Source organism: Mesoplodon bidens (assembly GCF_964165515.1).
Source record: "Mesoplodon bidens genome assembly, chromosome: 10".
In the NCBI taxonomy this organism is placed as follows: domain Eukaryota; kingdom Metazoa; phylum Chordata; class Mammalia; order Artiodactyla; family Ziphiidae; genus Mesoplodon; species Mesoplodon bidens.
Window position 1 is genome coordinate 49,170,198 of NC_138172.1, and position 21,982 is coordinate 49,192,179.

Genomic DNA, 21,982 nt, shown 5'->3' on the forward strand with positions numbered 1-21,982 from the left:
AAGCCCAGCTAAGATCAGCAAGAAGCAGACACTTGAAGGAGTTCTGTTAAGGCTATGAGAACTGCCCAGCCTCAATGGCTGAGCTGCAGGATCATGAGCTAAATAAGTGCTTGTTGCTCTAAGCCACTAAGTTTGAGGGCTGTTTGTTATGCAGCAATGGATAACTGATACAACAGTTCAGGGAAGTGATGGCAGGAGGGTGGCTAACTGCAGCAGCAACATCCATCTACATGCCAGCCACCCATGCATCTAACTGGCAAGTGGAAAAAGCCAAGAGTAAGGAGCCACCTCTCTGGCCATAAGAGGGAAAACATTATCCCCTTGGTTCAATTTACTGAGAAAGTAGTCATGATTAGAAATCAACCACTGAAGAAAGGTTGAAAAAGGGCAAATGTTTTATTTGGTATCAGATTATACACTCAGAAAGCTCTCTTGGTTAAAATGGAATCCTACTGAACAGATAACTGGACATCTGTTTTCACACCCAATGAGATGGGCCTGGCCCACAGCATAAGTGCTATCATGTGATGAACAGGTGAACGCATGTTCAATGTCAAGTTCTAACAGAATAGGAACACTTTAGGGATGGAAAAATAAAAGCATCCCATTATCAGCCACGTCTCCCACAGCAGACCCTGAGGCAGGGATTTGTGTGCAAGTAGTTTATGAAGGAAGAGACCAGTGAGGGTGGGGGGGATCAGGTCAGGGTCGGGGAGGAACCAGGCAGGGTGTGAGCTCAGGCTGAGTCCCACGGGGTGGGGGTGGGGGTGTGCCTTGCCTGACCCCTGGGGGGATCTGGAGTGAGTCACACCTCAGAGCTGTGCCATCCAAGGCAAGAGAACCCGGGCTTTCAGATTCTCACCTCTTTCTGCCACTGGCCACAGCCTGCCTTGGGAGGATGTAAGTTCCCAGGCACTTCTGGTTTGAAGGAGCCTGAGCAAAACAGGCGCCATAAACCCATAGGCTGTTCTCCTTGAGAACGAGCCTTAGGTGCTGGCTTTGCAAAGTGAAGGCACACCAGGGAGCACACAACAATGGGAAAGGACCCAGGGGACCCAAGCAGAGTTCCGATGTCAGCTGCTTGCTTTCCGATACACACCTGGATCACCTTTCAACAGATCAGAGCACCGGAAACACACACTCCCACACACACACACCCCAACTTCTGGGGCAAACGCCCACTGCCCTCTGATCAAGAGACCTTCCGGTGCCAGATGGAAGCAAGAACTAACATTAACCCTAGCACTAACCTCCAGAGAAAAGGAAATGGAAAACCTTGGCAAAAGAAGACTATATCACCTCAGTGAGCTGCCTATTCTGAGGCAAAGAACATGAACTGTGTGGTGTAACAATGATCGACTAGCACCCCTGGGTTCGGCATCCCACCTTCATCCTAGAATGCCTATGAAGACACAGAAAACAGTGAAAACTCACGAATCAGGAAAATAGGACGCTTGGTAAAGGAGGAACTTCCTTCACCACCAGGCAGATGCAAACCTGCCACTTGTCCCCCTGCCTCATGCCTCAGGGCATCATTCCTCCACCAGGGCAGTTAGTTTAGTACAAAAGTCACTTGAAACTGAACAGAAATATACCAAGCTTGACAAAAGACACAATTAGATGCAGTTGTATACTAAAGGCATGGTTGTGTGGTTCAGAATAATTAAGAAGGTGGTCAGATCAGAGAAGGGTCCTGAAATCAGAGAAGAAACCAGAGAGTGATATATCAACAACATAAAAAAGCACAGAAGGAAAGGTGTGAAACACTGACAATGGTAGCCCTGAGTCAGCATCTCTGGGTAGGTACCGGTGATTTGTTTATTACTCTGAACTTGTCTGTTTTTTTTCTTTTTTTCCTAAATTTTCTGTAAGCTTAATAAGAGAGAAAAGAAACATCAGGATATAAAATTGCTTATACATGATAATCACAGGTTTTTAAAAAAAGATGACTACATAAGTACTGAACAGCAACCAAAAGACTGGATAAAAATATGCCAAGGTGTAATTACAATAAATTTTTGTTTTTATATAAAATGAAATTTTTACAAATTTTCTACAATGATCATATTTAGTAGATATATACAAGCAGATTTGAAATTAAAAATTAAAACTACAAGAGATCTTCCGAAGCTGCAAGCACTCAGAAGTGTTAGAAAATAGAAATAAATCATTTCAAAGAGATTTTGTTTTTGCATGAAATCTTCCTTTTGCGCTAAAAAAGGTGAAACTGGTAAGTTTTATTACATATATTTTATCAATTGAAATTTATGTAACCATCTCATTTTTATAAAAGAAAATAAAAATGTGTAACTATAAATGCATGGAATAAGAGTAAATGACTAAATCACAACTATACTAATTTTTTCAGGCAGGTGGGCTTATGCAGAATTAATATTTTCTTGTTTTCCTTTCCTACATTTTGTAAATTTTCTTTTTTAAAAAATAATCTATTGCTTTATAATGAGGAAAAAGTATCATCAATACCGCACATCTGCATTTACTGAAAACAGGGCATTGTGTGGTGCTGAGGGATTTGAGGATGACACACCATGGCCTCTGAGTCACAGGCTCCATTTATTTGGGAAACAGACACACACAGAAGGTTCGCGTCCTCTTAGTGCAGAGCTAGAGGCCCCTTAACAGAGCAGAAAGCAGCTGGCGCCCAGGGGAGGACCAGAGAGAAAGGCTTCAGAGGCTTGGATTCGTTCTTACTCTGAAAGGCCACGCACCAGTGAATCAGAGAAAATCACAAACAACGAGAAAAACAAAGACTCCAATCTTGTTGGTCTTGAGGACAGTCGAGCATCAGCTGCTGGAGAAGGTGGACATGCTGCCATCTAGTGGTGGCTGTGAGAGGCCGGGAAAGACAGGTAACCCTGACCACTCAGGTTCACACCCCCACCCTGCCCACTCCCCGTGGGGTCTGGCTTCCCCCAGCAGCTAGTGAGAAAGGCAGAATCAGCAGATATTTAAGATTCTATTATACCAGGAAACTGAAAAAAATCAAAACTTTAAAAACAAAAACAAAAGTGCATGACATGCTAAAGTCTACAGCATTCTAAGAATTAAGATTAGAATTAATGGGCCTCCCTGGTGGCGCAGTGGTTGAGAGTCCGCCTGCCGATGCAGGGGATACGGGTTCGTGCCCCGGTCTGGGAGGATCCCATATGCCGTGGAGCGGCTGGGCCCGTGAGCCATGGCCGCTGGGCCTGCGCATCCGGAGCCTGTGCTCCGCAACGGGAGAGGCCACAACAGTGAGAGGCCCGCATACCGCAAAAAAAAAAAAAAAAAAAAAAAAAAAAAAAAAGATTAGAATTAATGAACAATCAATTTGCAAGCGCATCAGCCATTTTCTACCATTCAATGGTGGTCCTTCTCTAAAAGCTTATTTTAAAACCTTGAAATTCATCGGCAGAGAAATCTGTTTGGTTAGTTTCAATTTCTCAAACAGTAGAAAGCATCCTGAAACTGAGGTTACAGGTATAAGCTCTCAGGAGGCCTCTCACAGTAAGTTATTAATTACACCACCTCACAGAATTACAATTCCTTAAAGCAGAAGTCATTTAAAAACTAAACATGGGGCTTCCCTGGTGGCGCAGTGGTTGAGAGTCCGCCTGCCTATGCAGGGGACACGGGTTCGTGCCCCGGTCTGGGAAGATCCCACATGCCACGGAGCGGCTGGGCCCGTGAGCCATGGCCACTGAGCCTGCGCGTCCAGAGCCTGTGCTCCGCAACAGGAGAGGCCACAACAGTGAGAGGCCCGCGTACCGCAAAAAAAACCCCAAAACACTAAACATGACATATCACAGCTTTAAAAGAACATCCCAGAAAAACAGGACTCTGCAAATACATTTATTCCCATGTTCTCACAGAAACAACAGGAGATATTTTAAATAAATGAATAAAAATTAAAACATAGATGGGGAAACAGGGGGCAGTGTTAAAGGAAAAGCAGCTTCAATCTCCCTCACATAAAACTTTCCTGATCCTGAAAATTGCCACGATCCCCAGCCTGGAAGGGTGCCTCCCAGTCTCCCCACCACACACACCCCATGTGCTGCCTACAACCTGCCGCCTACTCACCCATTCCAGTGGGGGAGTGTTTCTGGAGAAACACATCCAAATAACTTCAATAAATGCACACTAACCATCTATTAAGTATTCATAAGTCTAGTTGTTCATTCATAAATACAAACCATCCAAAGATCAGAAGATAAAATAGGAAAAGCAATAGCACAAAAGAGAAGCAAGAAGAGGGATCAACTAAGCCCCCCAAAAACATAAATAACTCACAGAAGAGAGGACAATGGTCTTTAAAAAAATTCTCACCATTCTTTTTTTTTTTTTTTTTTTGCGGTACGCGGTCCTCTCACTGTTGTGGCCTCTCCCGTTGCGGAGCACAGGCTCCGGACACGCAAGCTCCGGACGCGCAGGCTCAGCGGCCATGGGTCACAGGCCCAGCCGCCCCGCGGCATGTGGGATCCTCCCGGACTGGGGCACGAACCCATGTTCCCTGCATCGGCAGGCAGACTCTCAACCACCGCGCCACCAGGGAAGCCCATTCTCATCATTCTTAAAGGCCATTCAAGAAGAAGTGGCAAATGTCAATCAAGCACAAGTTGTCACAGGTAGGAAACAATCAGAGAACCAGAAAGAGTTCTTAGAAATGAAAACTGAGTTTCCAAATTTAAAAATGCAGTAGGCAAGCTGAATTATAAAAGGAAAAGCTAAAGTCCTAGTTAAAGATCTCGAAAGAAAATGTTAGGGAAAGTAGAGAGATGTTATAAATTCAGGAAGCTCATCCACGTGAAAGTGGTGACAAAGAGATGCTGGAAGTGAACGAAATTATAGAAAATAGTTTCTCTGAGCTAAAAAAAAGTTAGATTGAAAGAGGCCAGCGGGTACCAGACAAGAAGAATGAATAAGGACCCACATCTAGACACATCCCAGGGAAATTCCACAACTCTAAGGACAGAAAATTCTAAAAGGGAAAATGAATGAAACTGACATCTAATCAGTAACGGAGGCTAGAATACAAAGTTGTAAGGAAAGAGGTTTTACAGAGTATTTCATAAGTCTAAGAGACCCCAGATTGTCAGACACACCAGAAAACGCTGCCATTAAACTGTGACACGTCACTGATTGTGAAACACATTCCAGTTTCAAAGATGGCACAATGTGGGGGGAAAGTGCAACTGAGGATCGATAAAATACAATGCCTAACCTATCTGCAGACCAATTCTCAATCTAAGGATAAAGACATTTTCAAAAACACCATAAGTCTACTATGCATATCTCCTCCATGAAAAACTTACTGGAGTTGGTACCTAGCAGAGTAAGAGAAAAATCTAGACAGACAGTGTGAGCCACAAGAGCCACATATGAGCGCAAGAACTAAAAGAAGCATAATATATATGTGCTGGGGCTACCGTCTAAGTTAAAGTCTAAATAAAGTCTAAAAATATATGTGTGTACATACATATATACACATATACAATAATGTGTATGTATATGGTTCATCAAGCCAGGATGCTCAAAGAGTATCACATTTAAAGAGCAAAGTTTTCGGGGCATTTGGTGATTCTTTTTTATGGGTCCAACTATGCTACTATTTGTAGAAATCATACTACCATGTAAATGTGATTTAATGGTTTTCAATGTTCAGAATCAATCTATAGATGAAACACAGAAAACCCAGAGTTAAGGAATAGGATGTAAATGACAGAAATAACTTTACTAGACAAAATTCAACAACGAGGGCTGACTTGTTGCACTTTACCTTATACAGCAGTTAGTCCATATATGCCGTCCCAAACTGACAGATCAAAAAATAGAGCTATAGGGCTTCCCTGGTGGCGCAGTGGTTGAGGGTCCGCCTGCCGATGCAGGGGACACGGGTTCGTGCCCCGGTCCGGGAGGATCCCACACGCCATGGAGCGGCTGGGCCCGTGAGCCATGGACCCTGGGCCTGTGCGTCCGGAGCCTGTGCTCCGCAACGGGAGAGGCCACAACAGTGAGAGGCCCGCGTACCGCAAAAACGAAAAACTATACTTATAGCTCTATTTTTTTTTTTTTTTTTTTTTTTGCGTTACACGGGCCTCTCACTGTTGTGGCCTCTCCCGTTGCGGAATACAGGCTCAGGACGCGTAGGCTCAGCGGCCATGGCTCACGGGCCTAGCTGCTCCACGGCATGTGGGATCTTCCCGGACCGGGGAACGAACCCGTGTCCCCTGCATCGGCAGGCGGACTCCCAACCATTGCGCCACCAGGGAAGCCCTATAAGTATGGTTTTAATTGTTAGCTATGGTTGTTTCTGAAAAGTGGGCTTGATTTTTGTTATCTCATGTTCTGTCTGAATTTTTTCTTTCTTACTGTGTGCATGCATGGGAAAAAAAAAATCACCCTTACTGCCCACAGGTAGACTTGCCAAGTTTCCAGAAAGTGGTAGACACTCTCACAGTAAAAGTTGTCTCATTCTATCTTTCAAAAAAAGCAAACAAGGTTTCCAAAGATTGAGGGTGGTGGTGCTCACTTCCATCTTCATGTACCAAGAAAAGATAAACTGATTTATACCTGATGGCACAGAACCAGTTTTGCCCCCTCTAAAAAGTTAATTCCCTGGAAACTGTACCTGAGAGGTCCTTAGAACATGCTGCCAGCTTTGCCAAGTGACTGCTGATTTTCTCAATGGCTCTGAAGTTCTTGCTCCTCTTCAGGACATCCACGGCAGACTGGGACTGTCGATCCAGCAGAGTGGGGTCTGCCCCAAAGCTCAGGAGCATCTGCACATCGTCTGTTTGTCCTAAAGCAGGCCAAAGTGAGAAGCGGGGTGGGGTTTGTCATGGCTTCTTCCATAAGGAGACGTCCCCATGAGTGCACTTCCTCCCAGTTCCCGGCCTGAGCAGCCTGGGGCAAGGGGACCAGTGTCCCTCTCTGCTTATAGAAACTGACGGCCTTGGGCAATTCAGCCACGTCCCCAGAGCAAGGAGTCCTGTGTGGAGTGGGAAGGACAATAGCTTTCAAGAGGTTCAGAAGTGCGCTTCTCTCTACCTTTCTCCCTTCTCCTTGGCAGCAAGCAAGGAGAGGGGGAATCTGGTTACTAGGCAACAGTTACAGCTGTAAGGATGACAGCAAGCTGTGACTTCAGATTTCTTTATTCCCTAGAGAGGAAACAGAATATACTCCCAGAAAAAAAGCCTGTCTGAAGACAAGAGAAGAAAGTGGCAATTGTTTTTGCATCAGAGTCTTCTTGTCACTGTTTCAACCCTTGCACCTCCACCTCTGGCTGCCAGCTCCATTTGCTGCTTTGACGTGTCTATTTGCCAAGCATCAAGGTGTCTCTGTGATCACAGGTGCAACAGATTTCAGAATGTAACAGGTGTATCCCTGGAGGTACCAAGACTTATGTGAGCACAGAGGGTTAAAGGAATCAATGCCCAATTCCCAGCTTCCATACCCGTGCTTTCCTAAAATTCACCACCTTAACAAAGCACCTCCACTCCAGGTATCGTCCTGCTGGTGATGCTCTCCTTCCCCATCTCCCCAGTCACAACTGCTTTTCTCCCATTTTACAAAAATAAGACAAAATTAAAAAGTCATACTTCTTACCCATCAAGTACCTCACTGTGATAGGCAGAATTCTCAAACAGACCCTGAGATTCCCAACCCCTGGTGTACACACACCTTCTCCCAGTTACCCATTTAATACTAATCTAAACTCTGCTATGATGAGACTTTGCAAATGTATTTAAGGTCCCAAAGCAGTTGACCTTAAGATAGGGAGATTATCCTGGCCTGATCACATGAGCCCTAAAGGTCAAAGGTTTAGAGGTCAGAGACAGAAGAGGGCAGAGATTCAAAGTATGAGGAATCTGATGCGCAAGAAGTCTTCCCCTGCTGGCTTTGAAGACAGAGGAGGCCATAGGACAAAGAATGTGTGCGATCTGTAGAAGCTGACAGCCAGCAAGAAAACAGGACCTCTGTCCTACAACTACAAGGAACCGGATTCTGCCACGATCATGTGAGCTTGAAGGAAGGCCTGGAACTCCAGATGAGAATGCAGCCTCAGCCAGTACCTTGATTACAGTCTCAAGAGACACTGAGCAGAAAACTCAGTCAGATCATGTCAGACTACTAACCCACAGAGTTAGAGTATCATAATAAGCCACTAAGTTTACGGTGATTGGTTACATAGTATAGAGAACTCATGCAATTACCAAAGTATTGCCCCAAAGGAGGTGAAAGCTCCTGACCTCCAGAGTATCAACCTAAGGGAAAATTACATAGCTGCCAAGCCCCTTTTAAAAGGCACCATGACACATCCTTCTCTCACCTCCCTCCCAAATTACTTTTTTAACAATTACTTACAGAAAATTTAATATATTTATGTTGCTTTGGTGATCTCTGTAGTAATAATAATTTTGTAATAATTAAATCCAGAAAAAAATTAATGCTTAGAGTCTTAAACCACAGAAAGTTTTTTAAAATTTAAAGCTACGTAAGTACTTTTGCTCAAGAAGAGTATCACTGGATAAGACTTTCAAGGATAAAATATATTAGAGTAAACTTCTTTCTGAAAAGCAAACTGAAAATATGATCCAAAAAAAAAAAGGAATGCATAATTTGGTATTTTTGACTACTAAAGCCTGTCACGGATGGCACGGGTAAAGCGGTCAGTTGTGTGGGTTCCCAAGCACCTGAAGTCACTCCACCCACAGCACAGCTCTGAGTGGTGCTGCCACTTACGCTTGGCGAGGTACCCTGGGGAGTGGGCGGCAACCACGTGCAGGACAGTACGGCCATCCTCGTCCTTCTGGTTGATGTGACCTTTCCACTCGGGCTTGTAGTCCATTAACCACTTGAAAAGATGGTTTTCCCCTGAAGGAATGAGTTACTGATGTTATTTTCAACACACAGAAGAGCTGCAAAGCAAATCACTGTGCACCACACCGAGGGAACCCAAGGGGCATCCAACACACATTGTCACTTGCCACAAACAGGTGTGGAGACACAGAGTCTGTGCATTGAAAGGATGAGTCATATAAAGTTATTCATAGGAAACTTAAGTCAGATTCCCTAGAAGCAGAGCCTGAGACAGGGATTCTTGTACGTGTGATTTATTGACAGAGGGAGAAAGACGGGGAGGGAAGCAGGGCAGGGCAGGGGATGAAGGCAAGCAGAGATGTGGCCTCAGCTGAGTCGGCTTCAGCCTGATCCCACAGGGAGCTGTGGAGCAGGAACTGCACTACAGTGCTGACCCACCTTGAGGCAAGGGCACACCTTTTGTACCCCGGTGTCAATCAATCCAGAGCTACAGAACCGCCTCCAGAGAGGGAGATGGTGCCTATTGGCAAAGAGCAGCTCCCTGGCAAAGGAGGCAGCTGTGGTGCAGCAGGTGGTGCTGGGGGCACTGTTCATAAAGAGGACCTGGGCAGGGCAACAATCATTACCCCACTACATGACTATCAATAGGACAGAGATTTCAAACTCTTTCCCCAGACTCCTTCCTTGTAAGTCCTGGAAAGCCACATAATTCTGCCAACTCTGTGGACACCATTTGTCACCATGTCAGTTTTCCTCTGAGAGACGAATCGGGGATAAACTTGAAGTCTTGATCTCATCCACACCTGCCTCTAACCGCAGGAGCAAACTTAAAAAATAGACACAGAGAGGAATTGTGAATTTCATACCCAGAGGCACACCTAATTTGAAACTGGGAGGATTGGATCAGATTGCTTTTAATCAGACTTCATACTTTTAAATGTTTTATCCACTGTATAAGAGTGAAACCTTTTATGGATTCTCCAATAGATGAAATGTACAACAGGGCAAATCTGGCTGAAGTAAAGATGGGGGCTCAGGTCTTCAAGCCACTGGCCACCCCCACTCCCATCTTGAGGAGATGCTACAGCCTAAAAGAGGAAGACAGTGTAGACAAGTTCTCTTGGCTCCTTCTGGCTCTAAGATAGTGTGGGTCAGTGTCCAACAGTGAAGCTACATATGCTTAGAAAAGAAAAACAGACTTCTATCTAAAGTGTAAATGTGGATATTGTATGTGTGTGTGTTTTAATGATAAAAATATTTTAAAATTCAAATCCTATAGCCAGGTGGTGAAGACTAAAAAAAGAAAAATTGTATATACATATATGAAAATAGGATTCCTTTAAAAGAACCACAAGCAAACTGTATCAGCAATAGCCAGTGTTTCCCTTGGGGTTTCCCCCCTCCCACTCCCCACAGTAGTTGGTCCTCTAGTCAAGAGAAAATGAACTCGGAAAAAGACCATGGCTGCCTTTGCCACCGGGAGGAAACTCCCTCCACAGCTTCCCTGAGAGCTCTGTCCAGCAAAGGCTGTCTGTCCCAAGGCCTGTCCTTGAATCCCAGGGCTCCACTCTGCTGCCAGGATCTGTCTGAGAACACAGAATCCTTTCAGTGTGGGCCTCTAGCTATGAGGTCCCAGGAGAAGGAAAAATGATGCTGTTTCCCTGCTGCCTTCATTTATCTGAATGAACAAATCATGAACTATTCAAATCATCTGAATATTCCACATTCTGGTTTCACTTGAGCTAAGCGCAGTCCCTGAGGTCCGAGCTGGAGGGCAACGTGGAGGGCGTTCCATCAGGAGAGAACTCACTGGCCTGGATGCAGAGGCGCATGAGGGCATGCAGAGGGTACGGTCCTATGGTCTCGATGCTTGCACCCATGGAGATGAGCCACTGGACTAGCCTGGGCACCTGTTCCACTTTCTCATAAAGTCCGATGAAGACATATTTCTGGAAAAAAAAAACACAGGAAGAATTATGGCAGTTGCCATATCAATATGAAACTTCAAACTCCTTCCCCATAAAGTTTGGGGTTCTTTTTCTTCCAGTTTTATTGAGATATAGTTTGACATACAGCACTGTATATATTTAAGGTATATAGCAGAATGATTTGGCTTACCTACATCGTGAAATGGTGACCACAAGTTCAGTGAACATCCATCATCTCATATAGATACAACATTAAATTAAAAAAAGAAAAATTCTTTTTGTGATGAGAGTGCTCAGGATTTGCTCTCTCAACAACTTTCATATAGAACATACAGCCGTGTTCCTTATATTCATCATGTTGTACATGACATCCCTAGGACTTATTTATCATATAACTGAAGTGGTTACCTTTTGACCGCCTTCATCCAATTCCCCCTTCTCCCACCCCCCACCCATGAAGTTTAGAATCAGTAAAACCCTGATTAGCTGTGGCACCAGCCTAAGATTACTATAAATAACAAATTTGCAGTGAGATGGCTGAAGGGGAAGGTCCCAAACACCGCAGGCCGGAAGTGGCCTGACTTGAAACCGTATGTGTCAAGAAGCCACCTTACCTCAAAGAGACATTTCAGTGATAAATTTGGGACGTGGAGATTTCTCGGTAGCCGGTCTTTTCTCGCTGACAGAAGTAGAAATGACTGATGAAAGGGGAGAAACAGAAAAAGCTGGGACAATAATGGTCTCCACATGGGTTATTAGAACAAAATTAATCTTAAGCTTTAAAACACAGAAACAAAATAACAGAACAAGACACCCTCTAGCCCTGTCTCTTTTTTTAAGTCACCTGCCAAGCTCTTCAGCCTGAGCCATGATAACCAAAGTGTCTCTGTCTGGCAAACTTCCTGTTGGTGCTGAGAGCTAAGCTCTCTCCACCTTTCCTCAAAGCCTGCTGAGGACAGGAGCAGCCGATGGCAGGCAGCATTGGGACAGTACAGGAGCAGGGAGGTAAAGAAGTAATTTCCTGCAAAGTTCTTAAAGCTTAGCAAGTAGAAGAATCAAATCCTTTTGAAATAGCCCATCCCAATTAATTCTTTAGCACATTACTGCTATTTGGGGTCCATGAGACCCTATCGAGTGGTGTGCTGGGGCAGCTCCTATCAGTGAGAGCTCACTGTGCACATCTCTTCCCAAATCTGAGTCCTCCAGTCAACTTAGCAGCTTGAAATTGGCCGCTGAAATCGAGAAAATTTACACTACAGGAAACGGCAAATGCTGCAGATCACGACTTTTTTTTTTTTTCTCAGAAGGTCCGTTGTTAAAACACTGACCCTAAACTGAATCCCAGAGAAGTTAAGCACACAGAGAGGTCACACAGAGAGCAAATCCTGAGAGGCCCCTACTGGGATCATCCAGGTACGCCAGCTGGTCCAGGAGTTCTAGGCTTGGCATGGCCATGACTGGAGGCCCAGTCTCAGAATCCACATCCCTGACATATGTTCTTGTCCAGTGGGCGTGGCACCACAGGAACTCAGTCTACGGCTACATCTTGCTTCCAGCTTCTTTCAGTTTGATGCCCACTCTTAACTGCTCACCCTAAACAGATCCCACTGCCCAGACTCTCCCAGATGACAGGTTCAGGGCTCTGACAACCCTGATGGCTGGCCTGGCTTTTATAAGGTGCCTCCGTCTGCAGTGTTTGAAAATGGCCTAGGCTCCACTGCTGGTAGGATATGGGACCACCACTTGGGCTGGATTCCTGGGCCTCCATGGCTGGCTGGGTGATAGCCCGCCAGGAGCTACTGGGCTCCCACTCCCTCCCTCCCCACATAGACTACGGAGCTCTATTCACGTTCATCCCACGTGGGGAACAGGGGACGTAAAACATTCTTTCCTGGAGGCTGTAAAAGGAACTACTTTCCTGTTAATGAGGCCTAGGGCCTCCCATTCACAGATCTACCCTAACACTTGGAATCACAGAATTTTAGCACTTTTTAAAGCTAGAAAGATCTCTTAGTTTACCCATCTTATCGGAAAAGAGAAGATCCCAGATTTCTTGTTAACAGGGCCCCGGATTTCTGATTCCTGGTTCCCCAAGAGTGCAGCCTGCTTTCTGCCCCCTCACTGCCACCTTCTCGAGACTGTAATATGGGGATGTGCTTCTGGGAGCCCGTGGCCAGACTTTAGGGGGTTCCCATGAACTCCCTGAAGCTACACTCGTAATTGTGTGTATGTGTGTGTGCAAAGAGAGTCCCATCGATTTCATTAGATTCCCAATAGCACCTGTGACCTTCTCAAAAACCAAAGAATCCTGCATCCTACAGTCATCCAGCCTTCCTGGGTCCAGAGTCCTTACAGGCTGCCCTTGCTTTTGGTGACTTTTCTGGACTACCTGGCTTTAAAAAGCCTGCAGGCCCTTTCTAACCAAACTCCCAGCCTGGGCCAGCCCATTCTCAAGGGCGCTTATAGGCTGCCGTCAATGACAGCTACTACTCATTGGGCACTGAGCATACAGGCGCCAGGTGTTATTAAACCCCTTTGGCTCAGTGTCTGGCACACTGTAAACCCTCAATGAACATTATTATCAGGTGCTTTTGGTCCATTATTTCTAATCCTCACCTCAACGGGGAGGGAAAAGGTTTATATCCTGCAACTTCCAAATGAGGAAATGAGGCTCAGAGAGGAAGGAATTAGCCCAGACTAGACTGGGGAGGATTTGGATTCAGGGAGGCACCTGTGTGGCACTGAAGCCCAGTTTCCACAGTCCACTGGGCTCCTCCATCCTATGGATTCCTGGCTCTGGATTCAGGTCCTACAGCCTTGCTGCTACCTGAGGGTAACAGTCCCTTGAAATCATACAGCAACCCTCTGAGAAGCACAGGCACGTTATCAGGCCCTGGCTAGCAAATGCCGCATAAAGAGGATTATGAAGATGAATAGGCAATTGTTTATTTCCCTCATTCCACATCACCATTAGCATCTGGACTTTACACTTCTTTGATGACAGTGGAGACACAACAAAGAGTGAGGTTGCCACAAACTGTTTTCCTAGCTTAAAAAATGGAAACTGGCGAACTAATATATCTCGGTGACTTTTCATCTTTAATGAGGTTAAAGTTTAAAAGTTACTTTGGCATCAAGATAAGCAAGTACTAAATTATAATCCCCCAGTGCCAGCAGAAAGAAATCATTTAAGCAAGAATGTACTTTCCCCACAAGAGAGCCATCTCCTTTCACTTACATGCCATAATCCTTTCTTTGCCAACTTTTCCATTACAGATTGCCACACTTCAGTTGAGAATCCAGTAGTGAAAATATAATCAAAGCAGGGCAAGAAACTTTGCAAAACAATAGGGTCACCTGAAAGAAAGTTCCAGAATTTAGAAATTTTAACTTAGGGAAAGTCTAGAACATCTAGGAAAAGGTCCTCCAATTAAAACCACACATAGACAAATGATAAATTTAAGATATCAAAAAGAAAAGAGAACTGGGAATTCCCTGGTGGTCCAGGGGTTCGCACTCCATGCTTTCACTGCACGGGGCAAGGGTTCGATCCCTGGTCGGGGAACTAAGATCCTGCAAGCCGCGTAGTACAGCCAAAAAAAGAAAAAAAAAAAAGGAGGGGCCATATAGGGGTGGGGGAGTGGGAGGTACAAACTATTGGGTATCAGATAGACTCAAGGAAGTATTGTACAACATAGGGAACATAGTAATAACTGTAAATGGAAAGTAACCTTTAAAAACTGTATAAAAATTTTTAAAACTTTAGGGCTTCCCTGGTGGCACAGTGGTTGAGAGTCCGCCCGGGAGGATCCCACATGCCACAGAGCAGCTGGGCCCGTGAGCCATGGCCGCTGAGCCTGCGCATCCGGAGCCTGTGCTCCTCAACGGGAGAGGCCACAACAGGGAGAGGCCCGCGTACCGCAAAAAAAGAAAGAAAGAAAGAAAAAGAAAGAAAGAAAGAAAGAAAGAAAGAAAGAAAGAAAGAAAGAAAGAAAGAAAGAAAGAAAGGGGTGACAAATATCATTTTCATCCAACAGTGAGAAACTATGAGAAATGAGATCAAGCTTCGTGGCTTATCGTGCCGGTAGTTCATGACAAAACCAAGACGGGAACCCAGGTCAAGCAGCTCTTTGAGTCAATTTGCACTCTTTCAAGCTAGTGGCCTTTTGCATTTCATGACCCTGCAAACTCGTGGATGAGAACATCCAAGGCGACAGTTCACAGGCCAGAATAACATGGCACCTCTTCTAGGATTAGCAAGTCCCAAAAATGAGTAAATAGCAAAACAAACATATATTGTATAAAAAGGATACACAATTTTCATAAATACATTTTTCAAAATTTAGAAATTGGGCCATGGGCATAACATTCATCCTCCAAACAGGTATACTTTGGTAGAAAAGTCTGAGATGCATTACCCTAAGAAATCCTGTTAATTGACCCCCTCAGGATCCAGATTTCTTAGAGGGGCAGTCACCAAGAGACAGTTGTCTGGAATTCCCATAATTCTGGCCTGGCTTCTGACAGAACAGTGGCTTTTAAAAGACACAGAGAACAATGAGGAAGTATAGGGAATGGGTCAAGCCATCAGGTTCAGAGGAAAGGGAAGCAGGCTTTAGTCACTATCGGCAAAAGGCTGACGGGAAAGCTGCGACCCATTAGCACCTGTCTGGACACCTATTTCTCTGCCGGGAGACACAGCTGAGCCCACCTCTAACCCCTTCCCACCCACTGCCTGACACTGCTCTCTCCCCTTCTCTGTGCCGAACTTCCCAAAAATCTGTAGGATCCCATCCACAGAGCACAAAAGTTGCTTTCCCACAATTGCAATGGGAAGAGCTGGATCTATATCAGTTGAATCTATCGTCGGCAGTAATTTCCCCATTTCTGAAGCTGAGAGCATTTTCCAGCAATTCTAACATGTGTCATTGTTCACATTCTACCATCTCTAGAATCAGGGCATGTGCTGCTATCAATGCTGTCTCAATGGCAGAACATAAATTAGTGGTGCATCTTAAATTAGTGCAGTCTTAAATTTGACCAAACACAGTATTTGAAAACAACAGCCTGACCATTGTCAGAACTTTAGACTGCGCTGTGATAACCAGGGAAAGAGCTCCTTTGTCCCTGGCAGGGAGCATATTACATTGTGTTTCAGAATTGTCTATTTTTGCCAATTCCAGGCCACTGACAAAGCCATCTCACAGGCCAGGTCTTCAGACTAATAACCCAATAAGTGATGCAAACCGCCACCCCCCGCCCAACCTGGTGTGTCCCTCGTAGACTGTCAGCTTCCACAGGCCCCTCCCTCAGCCTTTTCAGATTGTTTTCATAGCAAACAGGAACATTTTCTCGACACACTGGAGAGATACATGCAAAAATCATGTAAAACACGTAGTATAAGCAGGGAGAAATCCCTATGGCTAGCAACACAGAAAACTTAAGAAGTTTGAAACAAAACTGGAAAATTGGGACAGCTTTAAGTGATTTGTGCAAAAAGACCCAGTTGTTTTCACAAAGGCCCCATACAACAAAGCTTCCCATGTGCTTTCTAGTGTAAAAACCAGTTTCATTCAAGCTACATAAATAAGCCACAAAGAAAAACACCCTGTAATTATCTCCCCAGAAACCTGAGTCCCCAGGAAGCTTTCAAAGAAATCACAAGCACTTTAAAAGAAAGAAAGAGGGCGGGCCCACCCCAGTCCTGACTTACTGCCCATCGTGGTGAAGACTCCCACCAAGAAATCAGCAACCTGGGTCTGGTCCTGGCTGCTTTGCACGAGTCGCAGACCCTTGAAAAACATGTGAGCAGCTTCATAAGGCTGGAGCAACTGCAGCAAGGAATAACCAGCTCGGTAGTATCCCTGCAACGAAGAAAAGCAAAACCGTTAACACACCCATCTTTTCTGACCTGCTGCTGAAGGCAAGATTGAGGCTGTGAGGAAACAGACTGCAGGAGTCTGACTTCTAGGTACATACAGATTTCTAACAAGCTCTGGATACAGGATTTCCACATTGTTCCTGCCATTTTTTAACTGGCAAGAAAATAATCCCTTTGGGCTTCCCTGGTGGCGCAGTGGTTGACAGTCAGCCTGCTGATGCAGGAGATGCGGGTTCGTGCCCCAGTCTGGGAAGATCCCACATGCCGCGGAGTGGCTGGGCCCGTGAGCCATGGCCGCTGAGCCTGCGCGTCCGGAGCCTGTGCTCCGCAACAGGAGAGGCCACAACAGGGAGAGGCCCGCATACCGTAAAAAAAAAAAAAAAAAAAATCCCTTTCAAGTCCATGACATGTACAGCATCTAACATAGGACCCAGAGAGAAGGGACCAGGCCTGGTTCCAATGACATGTGTGGTTTGTGTACTCATGCTTCAAATCGCAGCCTGGCCAAGAAGGGAGGAATGAACCAATCCTACGAATACAATGTTCTGGAAAAGAATGAAACTGTCGTGTCAGCACAGGAGTTGTTCCCTGCTCCTTTCAATCAAAGTAAACACAATTTCCAAAGGTAATGACAAGCACCGAGGTTTACCCAGCCCCACATTATAGGCAACATACACCAGAGGCCAAAAAATTTTTTTGGTTTCTGGAGAAAGAGGAAAATTACAATGATTAATACAAGAAAATGGTCAGTTTTGCCTGTATACAAACTGTCAAACTCTTGAGAAGGAACAAAATGATTCATACTGCTTTCCCCACTTTAACCATCAAAATGGATCAGTATCAAGAGCTACCAAAACAATTTTCTGTCTAAGATAACACAAGGTGTTCACCAACTGGGTTCATAAAAAAGCAAACACCTGAAATTCCACTTAATACCAAATCTCTGATTATTTACTTATTTGTTTTCACCATCATTTAAAAGTCTAAAATAGTAGATAACAATCAGAAAAAGGAAAGAAAAAAAGGTGTTGTGTTTTTTTCCCCCCCAACCAAGCAAGCTGGTACAGAATTTCCCATTTCTTTGCCTTCCTCAGTTCTAAGTTTCACCTCTTATTTTGGAGGAAGGTGAAGGGGATCAGAATACATCACCCCAAAATGTGACACTTTGGCATAAGGATTCTTTTGAGCTGAAGGCATCTGAGATTCAACAGATGCAGAAAGAAGCCTTCCTGGGACTTCCCTGGTGGCACAGTGGTTAAGACTCCACACTCCCAATGCAGGGGGCCGGGGTTCATTCCCTGGTTAGGTAACTAGATCCTACACGCATGCCACAACTAAGAGTTTGCACGCCACAACTAAGGAGCCCACCTGCCACAACTAAGGAGCCCACGTGCCGCAACTAAGGAGCCTGCCTGCTGCAACTAAAGACCCAGCACAACCAAAATTAGAAGCAGAAACTCCAAGAAATATAGATTGCCATAAATCCCCTCTCCCGGAGAATTCTTATGGCCACAAAGAAGACAGTGAAACTTGCAAACTGCAAAGAACATGAACAAACTATGAATTTTGGTGCAACTACATCAGAACAAAATGAGCTCCACCAGGATCTCCACTGGACTCCATCCGCCAAAAGGCCCGGCTGCACTCTCCCCTGCAAATGCCTTTCAACACTTGGCCACCGTCCTTCTTGCTCTTCTCCAGATACAGCACGCATGCTCTGTGCACATCTGTCTTAAGTGCAAAGGAAGTTGAATGAGAAGCACTCCTAGCATTTCCATTTTAAAAAGAAGGAAGGGAAGAAGGCAGATTAAGAGGAAGAGGCAGCAGCCGCAGCATCTGGCGGCCACCATACCTTCACGTAGGTTGGATCCCACTGGAGACACTCCTTGGCGGCCAGGTAGGCCTCGTTCCATTTCCGGAGGCTGTAAAACGCATTGGATTTGTTGCACAGCAGCACAGCCAAGTCCCTGGGGGGAACTCTGTGAGAAAGGACAAACTGGTGGTCAGTAAATAGTTCTTTCGTCCTGCAAATACAGAACCTTGAAGGCCACCACTCTGGTGCTGGTTGCTGCCATCGTGATAGGGTTTCAGCAGGAAGTGTCCCAATGATGCCTATGACATCTGACCCTCATAGCCTGGAAAGCCTGGGATGTTTGCAATGTCCCAATCTCCCTTCCTCACTCCCAAATCCTGTTCCCATCTTTTCGTGACAAATGTTCTCAACACCTTGGGTCTACCTCCTCCTGATCTCCACAGGTCTTTTTACCCTTTAGAGACCATTGGAGAAGATGCTGCGAAAGGATGGAGAGGATGGGAATTCCCCCCGAGCCCTCGCAGAGAACAGACACCGTGGGAGCCACCCCACATGCACGGAGGCAGAGCTCATCAGAACACACGACCACACTGTCCCCACGGGCCCTGCGAAAGATGCAGGATGAACGCTGTTCTACTACATAGGCAGGGCCATCCAAATGCGTGCAGAACCCAGGGCCAGAGTGCAAAAGGAGGCCCTCACACCATGTGGCTAATCCCTGTCTGATACAGTAGCCACAGGCCACGTGTAGCCAGTTAAATTAAAATTAATTAAAATTAAATAAAAATTAAAATTCAGTACCTTAGTTGTATTAGCCACCTGTTAAGTACTCAATAGCCAAATTCTCTACTATAGAACTTTTTTTTTTTTTTTGCGGTACACGAGCCTCTCACTGTTGTGGCCTCTCCCGTTGCGGAGCACAGGCTCCGGACACGCAGGCTCAGCGGCCATGGCTCACAGGCCCAGCCGCTCCGCCGCATGTGGGATCTTCCCAGACCGGGGCATGAACCCGTGTCCCCTGCATCGGCAGGCAGGCTCTCAACCACTGCACCACCAGGGAAGCCCTGGATACATTTTCATCATCACAGAAAGTCCTATTGGGCAGTGCTAGTGTAAGTATTTGAAGGCCATAACTCAAGCTTACAAATGTTCAATAAAATATCTTTTAGCCTTCTACTTCATGATAACTGAAAGGCAAGCTTCAAATTTAGAACACAGGCACTGTCAGGGCAGGGTGAGCCAAGCTGGCACCCCTGCCCACTCCCTCTTCTCTTTCCATCTCAGCCTTCATCCTGCACTGCAGAAGGCACAATCCCAAGCTCTGTCCACACTCCTGACCTTGGACAGCGCTCCAAAGAATGGACTGCAGGTAAGAGGCCTGTGTAGGCCCTAGGAGCAGGGTCCATGGACAGGAATTCCAGGGGCCTGGTACCCACAGTGTGGACGAAAGAGGAGGCAAGGGCTCTGGCTGGGTAAAGCCCCTGGCCCCAGACTCCCACCTGTGGGGAGGGTACAGATGGAGGACGGCCAAAGCAGGCCTGTAAAGCCTGGCAGGGCAGGGCCCCTCCTGCCTGGGTCTAGGGGGTCACACAGCTGCAAGGTTAGTGCTGAAACCAGGGTGCAAGAAGCAAAACACAAGATATACCATGAGGTCAACAGAAGCTCAAGTGCTGTTGCATTCAAGACACACAAGGTGGAAAAGCAAGGCTTATGCTTCTTTTTTTTATTGAATACTTTAACTGTAAAAATAATACAAACAGAAAAGTTAGTTAATATAGATACCCACAAAAATAAAGCAAAGCAAAAATCTCCTCTACTACGTCCCTACCCGTAGTGCTTGGTGTATCCGGCTCCTCTCACTGCCCATCATTCCCTCTCAGTGAAGCATGAGGACCCAGAAGCACAGAAGAAGCAGTGGGGCTGTCAGAGGGTAACTGACAATGGGGCCATGGCCACAGCATAGTAGTTGCCATGTGTCCTGCCCAGACACCCTGGCCAGTGCAGCCGACCCCAGCAGGAATGAGTGTTGGCTGCAGCTAGGGTCTCCTGACGCTCCGTTCTCCAGAGATTTATCCTCAGCCTAATGGGAGCTGCCTTCTCCCCAGAAAGCTACACCCCCGTTATGGACTGTGTCCCTCCCCCAACAAATTCATACATTGAGGCCCCAGCCCCCACAGTGATGGTATTTGGAGAGGGTGCCTTTGGGGAGGTGATTAGGTTTAGATGAAGTCAGGAGAGTGGGTCCCTCACAATAGGATTAGTGCCCTTATAAGAGATGGCAGAGGGTTTCCGTTCTCTCTCTCCACCATGCGAGGATGGATTGAGAATGTGGCTGGCTGCAAACCAGGAAGGGGGCACTTACCAGGAACTGAATTGGCCGCCACCTGGACCTTGGACTTCCCAGCCTCCAGAACTGTGAGGAATAAATTTCTGTTGTTGTTCCACCCTGTCAGTGGTAATTCGTTACTGCAGCCTGAGCTGACTAATCCAGCCCCACTTCCTAGGACAACCCCTGGGGCCAGACAACCTATGACCGGTGACTGACTGACATGGGAATTAAAAGGTCAGCCTCCTTGTCCTAAAGTGGGACGGCTCTGCAGTACAACTCAGGCTCCAGCGCTCCCCAGGGGATCAGGCTGCAGCTGACTCCAGCAGAGACACCATCCCTGCCCCATCCTGCTTCTCCCTCAGTCCCCTTCTCCTGAGAGCACCTGCTCAGTTAACCACAAGTCCCTAAACCCCTATGTCAGCTGGCAGCAGCAGGAAGGCAGTGATGGGCACGGGGAACTGTGTCAGGAAGGTCCCATGACAGGCGACATGTGAGGGTGCAGGTGTCCCGTTAGTGGTCACACAGCTTGTAAGTGGTGGCGCTGAGATCTGAGTACTCACAGTGTGGTCAGTCTATGGCCACAACCACGACACAACATTAACTTTTCAAGAAAGGTCAATGTTTTCCCCCAAATGAGGAGCTCTAGGCCCAGCTCTGACACAGCTCTGACCTGCACCAAGAGGGGGCAGAATGACAGAACTACACAGGCTCAGGCCAAGTACAGTCAATTCAAGTCCAGCTGGAGTGTAGACACCAAGGAGGGAGGAGGTGGGAGCCATGTGTCGGGAATTCAAGTCAGTGCCCCTCCTCGGTACACGTTTAGGCTGCATACACCCTACAAATGCCAACCTCTGCTTCCTCTCTACTACAGCTGTCCCCAGAGTATGATCTGGGAACCTCTGGGGGTCCCCAAGGTCATTTCAAGCAGTTCCCAAGGTCAAAATATCTTCACAATTGTAGTTGGCTGAATAATGGTTTCCAAATGATGTTTTTTTTGTTTTGAATTTTTATTTTTCTGTACCGCAGGTTCTTATTAATTATCCATTTAATACATATTAGTGTATATATGTCAAATAATGTTTTCTTTTATGGCAAAAGGAACTCTGGAGATGGGATTAATTTAAGGATCTTGAGAGGAGGAGATTATCCTGGATTACGATACAATCCCAGAGGTCCTTATAAGAGGGAGACTGAGAGAGCCGGCCACA

At 46.0% G+C, this 21,982-nt stretch overlaps 1 protein-coding gene across 1 annotated transcript in view; it reads right to left on the reverse strand.

Moving 5' to 3' along the window:
- TRANK1 (tetratricopeptide repeat and ankyrin repeat containing 1) overlaps window positions 1-21,982 on the reverse strand; it is a 65,980-nt gene that overhangs the window by 42,709 nt on the left and 1,289 nt on the right. The window contains exons 2-8 of the mRNA XM_081247296.1: window positions 18,485-18,611; window positions 16,465-16,615; window positions 13,990-14,108; window positions 11,366-11,449; window positions 10,634-10,772; window positions 8,746-8,877; window positions 6,632-6,802 (exon numbers count right to left, since the gene is read on the reverse strand). Of these exons, the coding sequence (XP_081103422.1) occupies window positions 6,632-6,802; window positions 8,746-8,877; window positions 10,634-10,772; window positions 11,366-11,449; window positions 13,990-14,108; window positions 16,465-16,615; window positions 18,485-18,611 (923 nt within the window). The remainder of the gene's footprint in view (window positions 1-6,631; window positions 6,803-8,745; window positions 8,878-10,633; window positions 10,773-11,365; window positions 11,450-13,989; window positions 14,109-16,464; window positions 16,616-18,484; window positions 18,612-21,982) is intronic.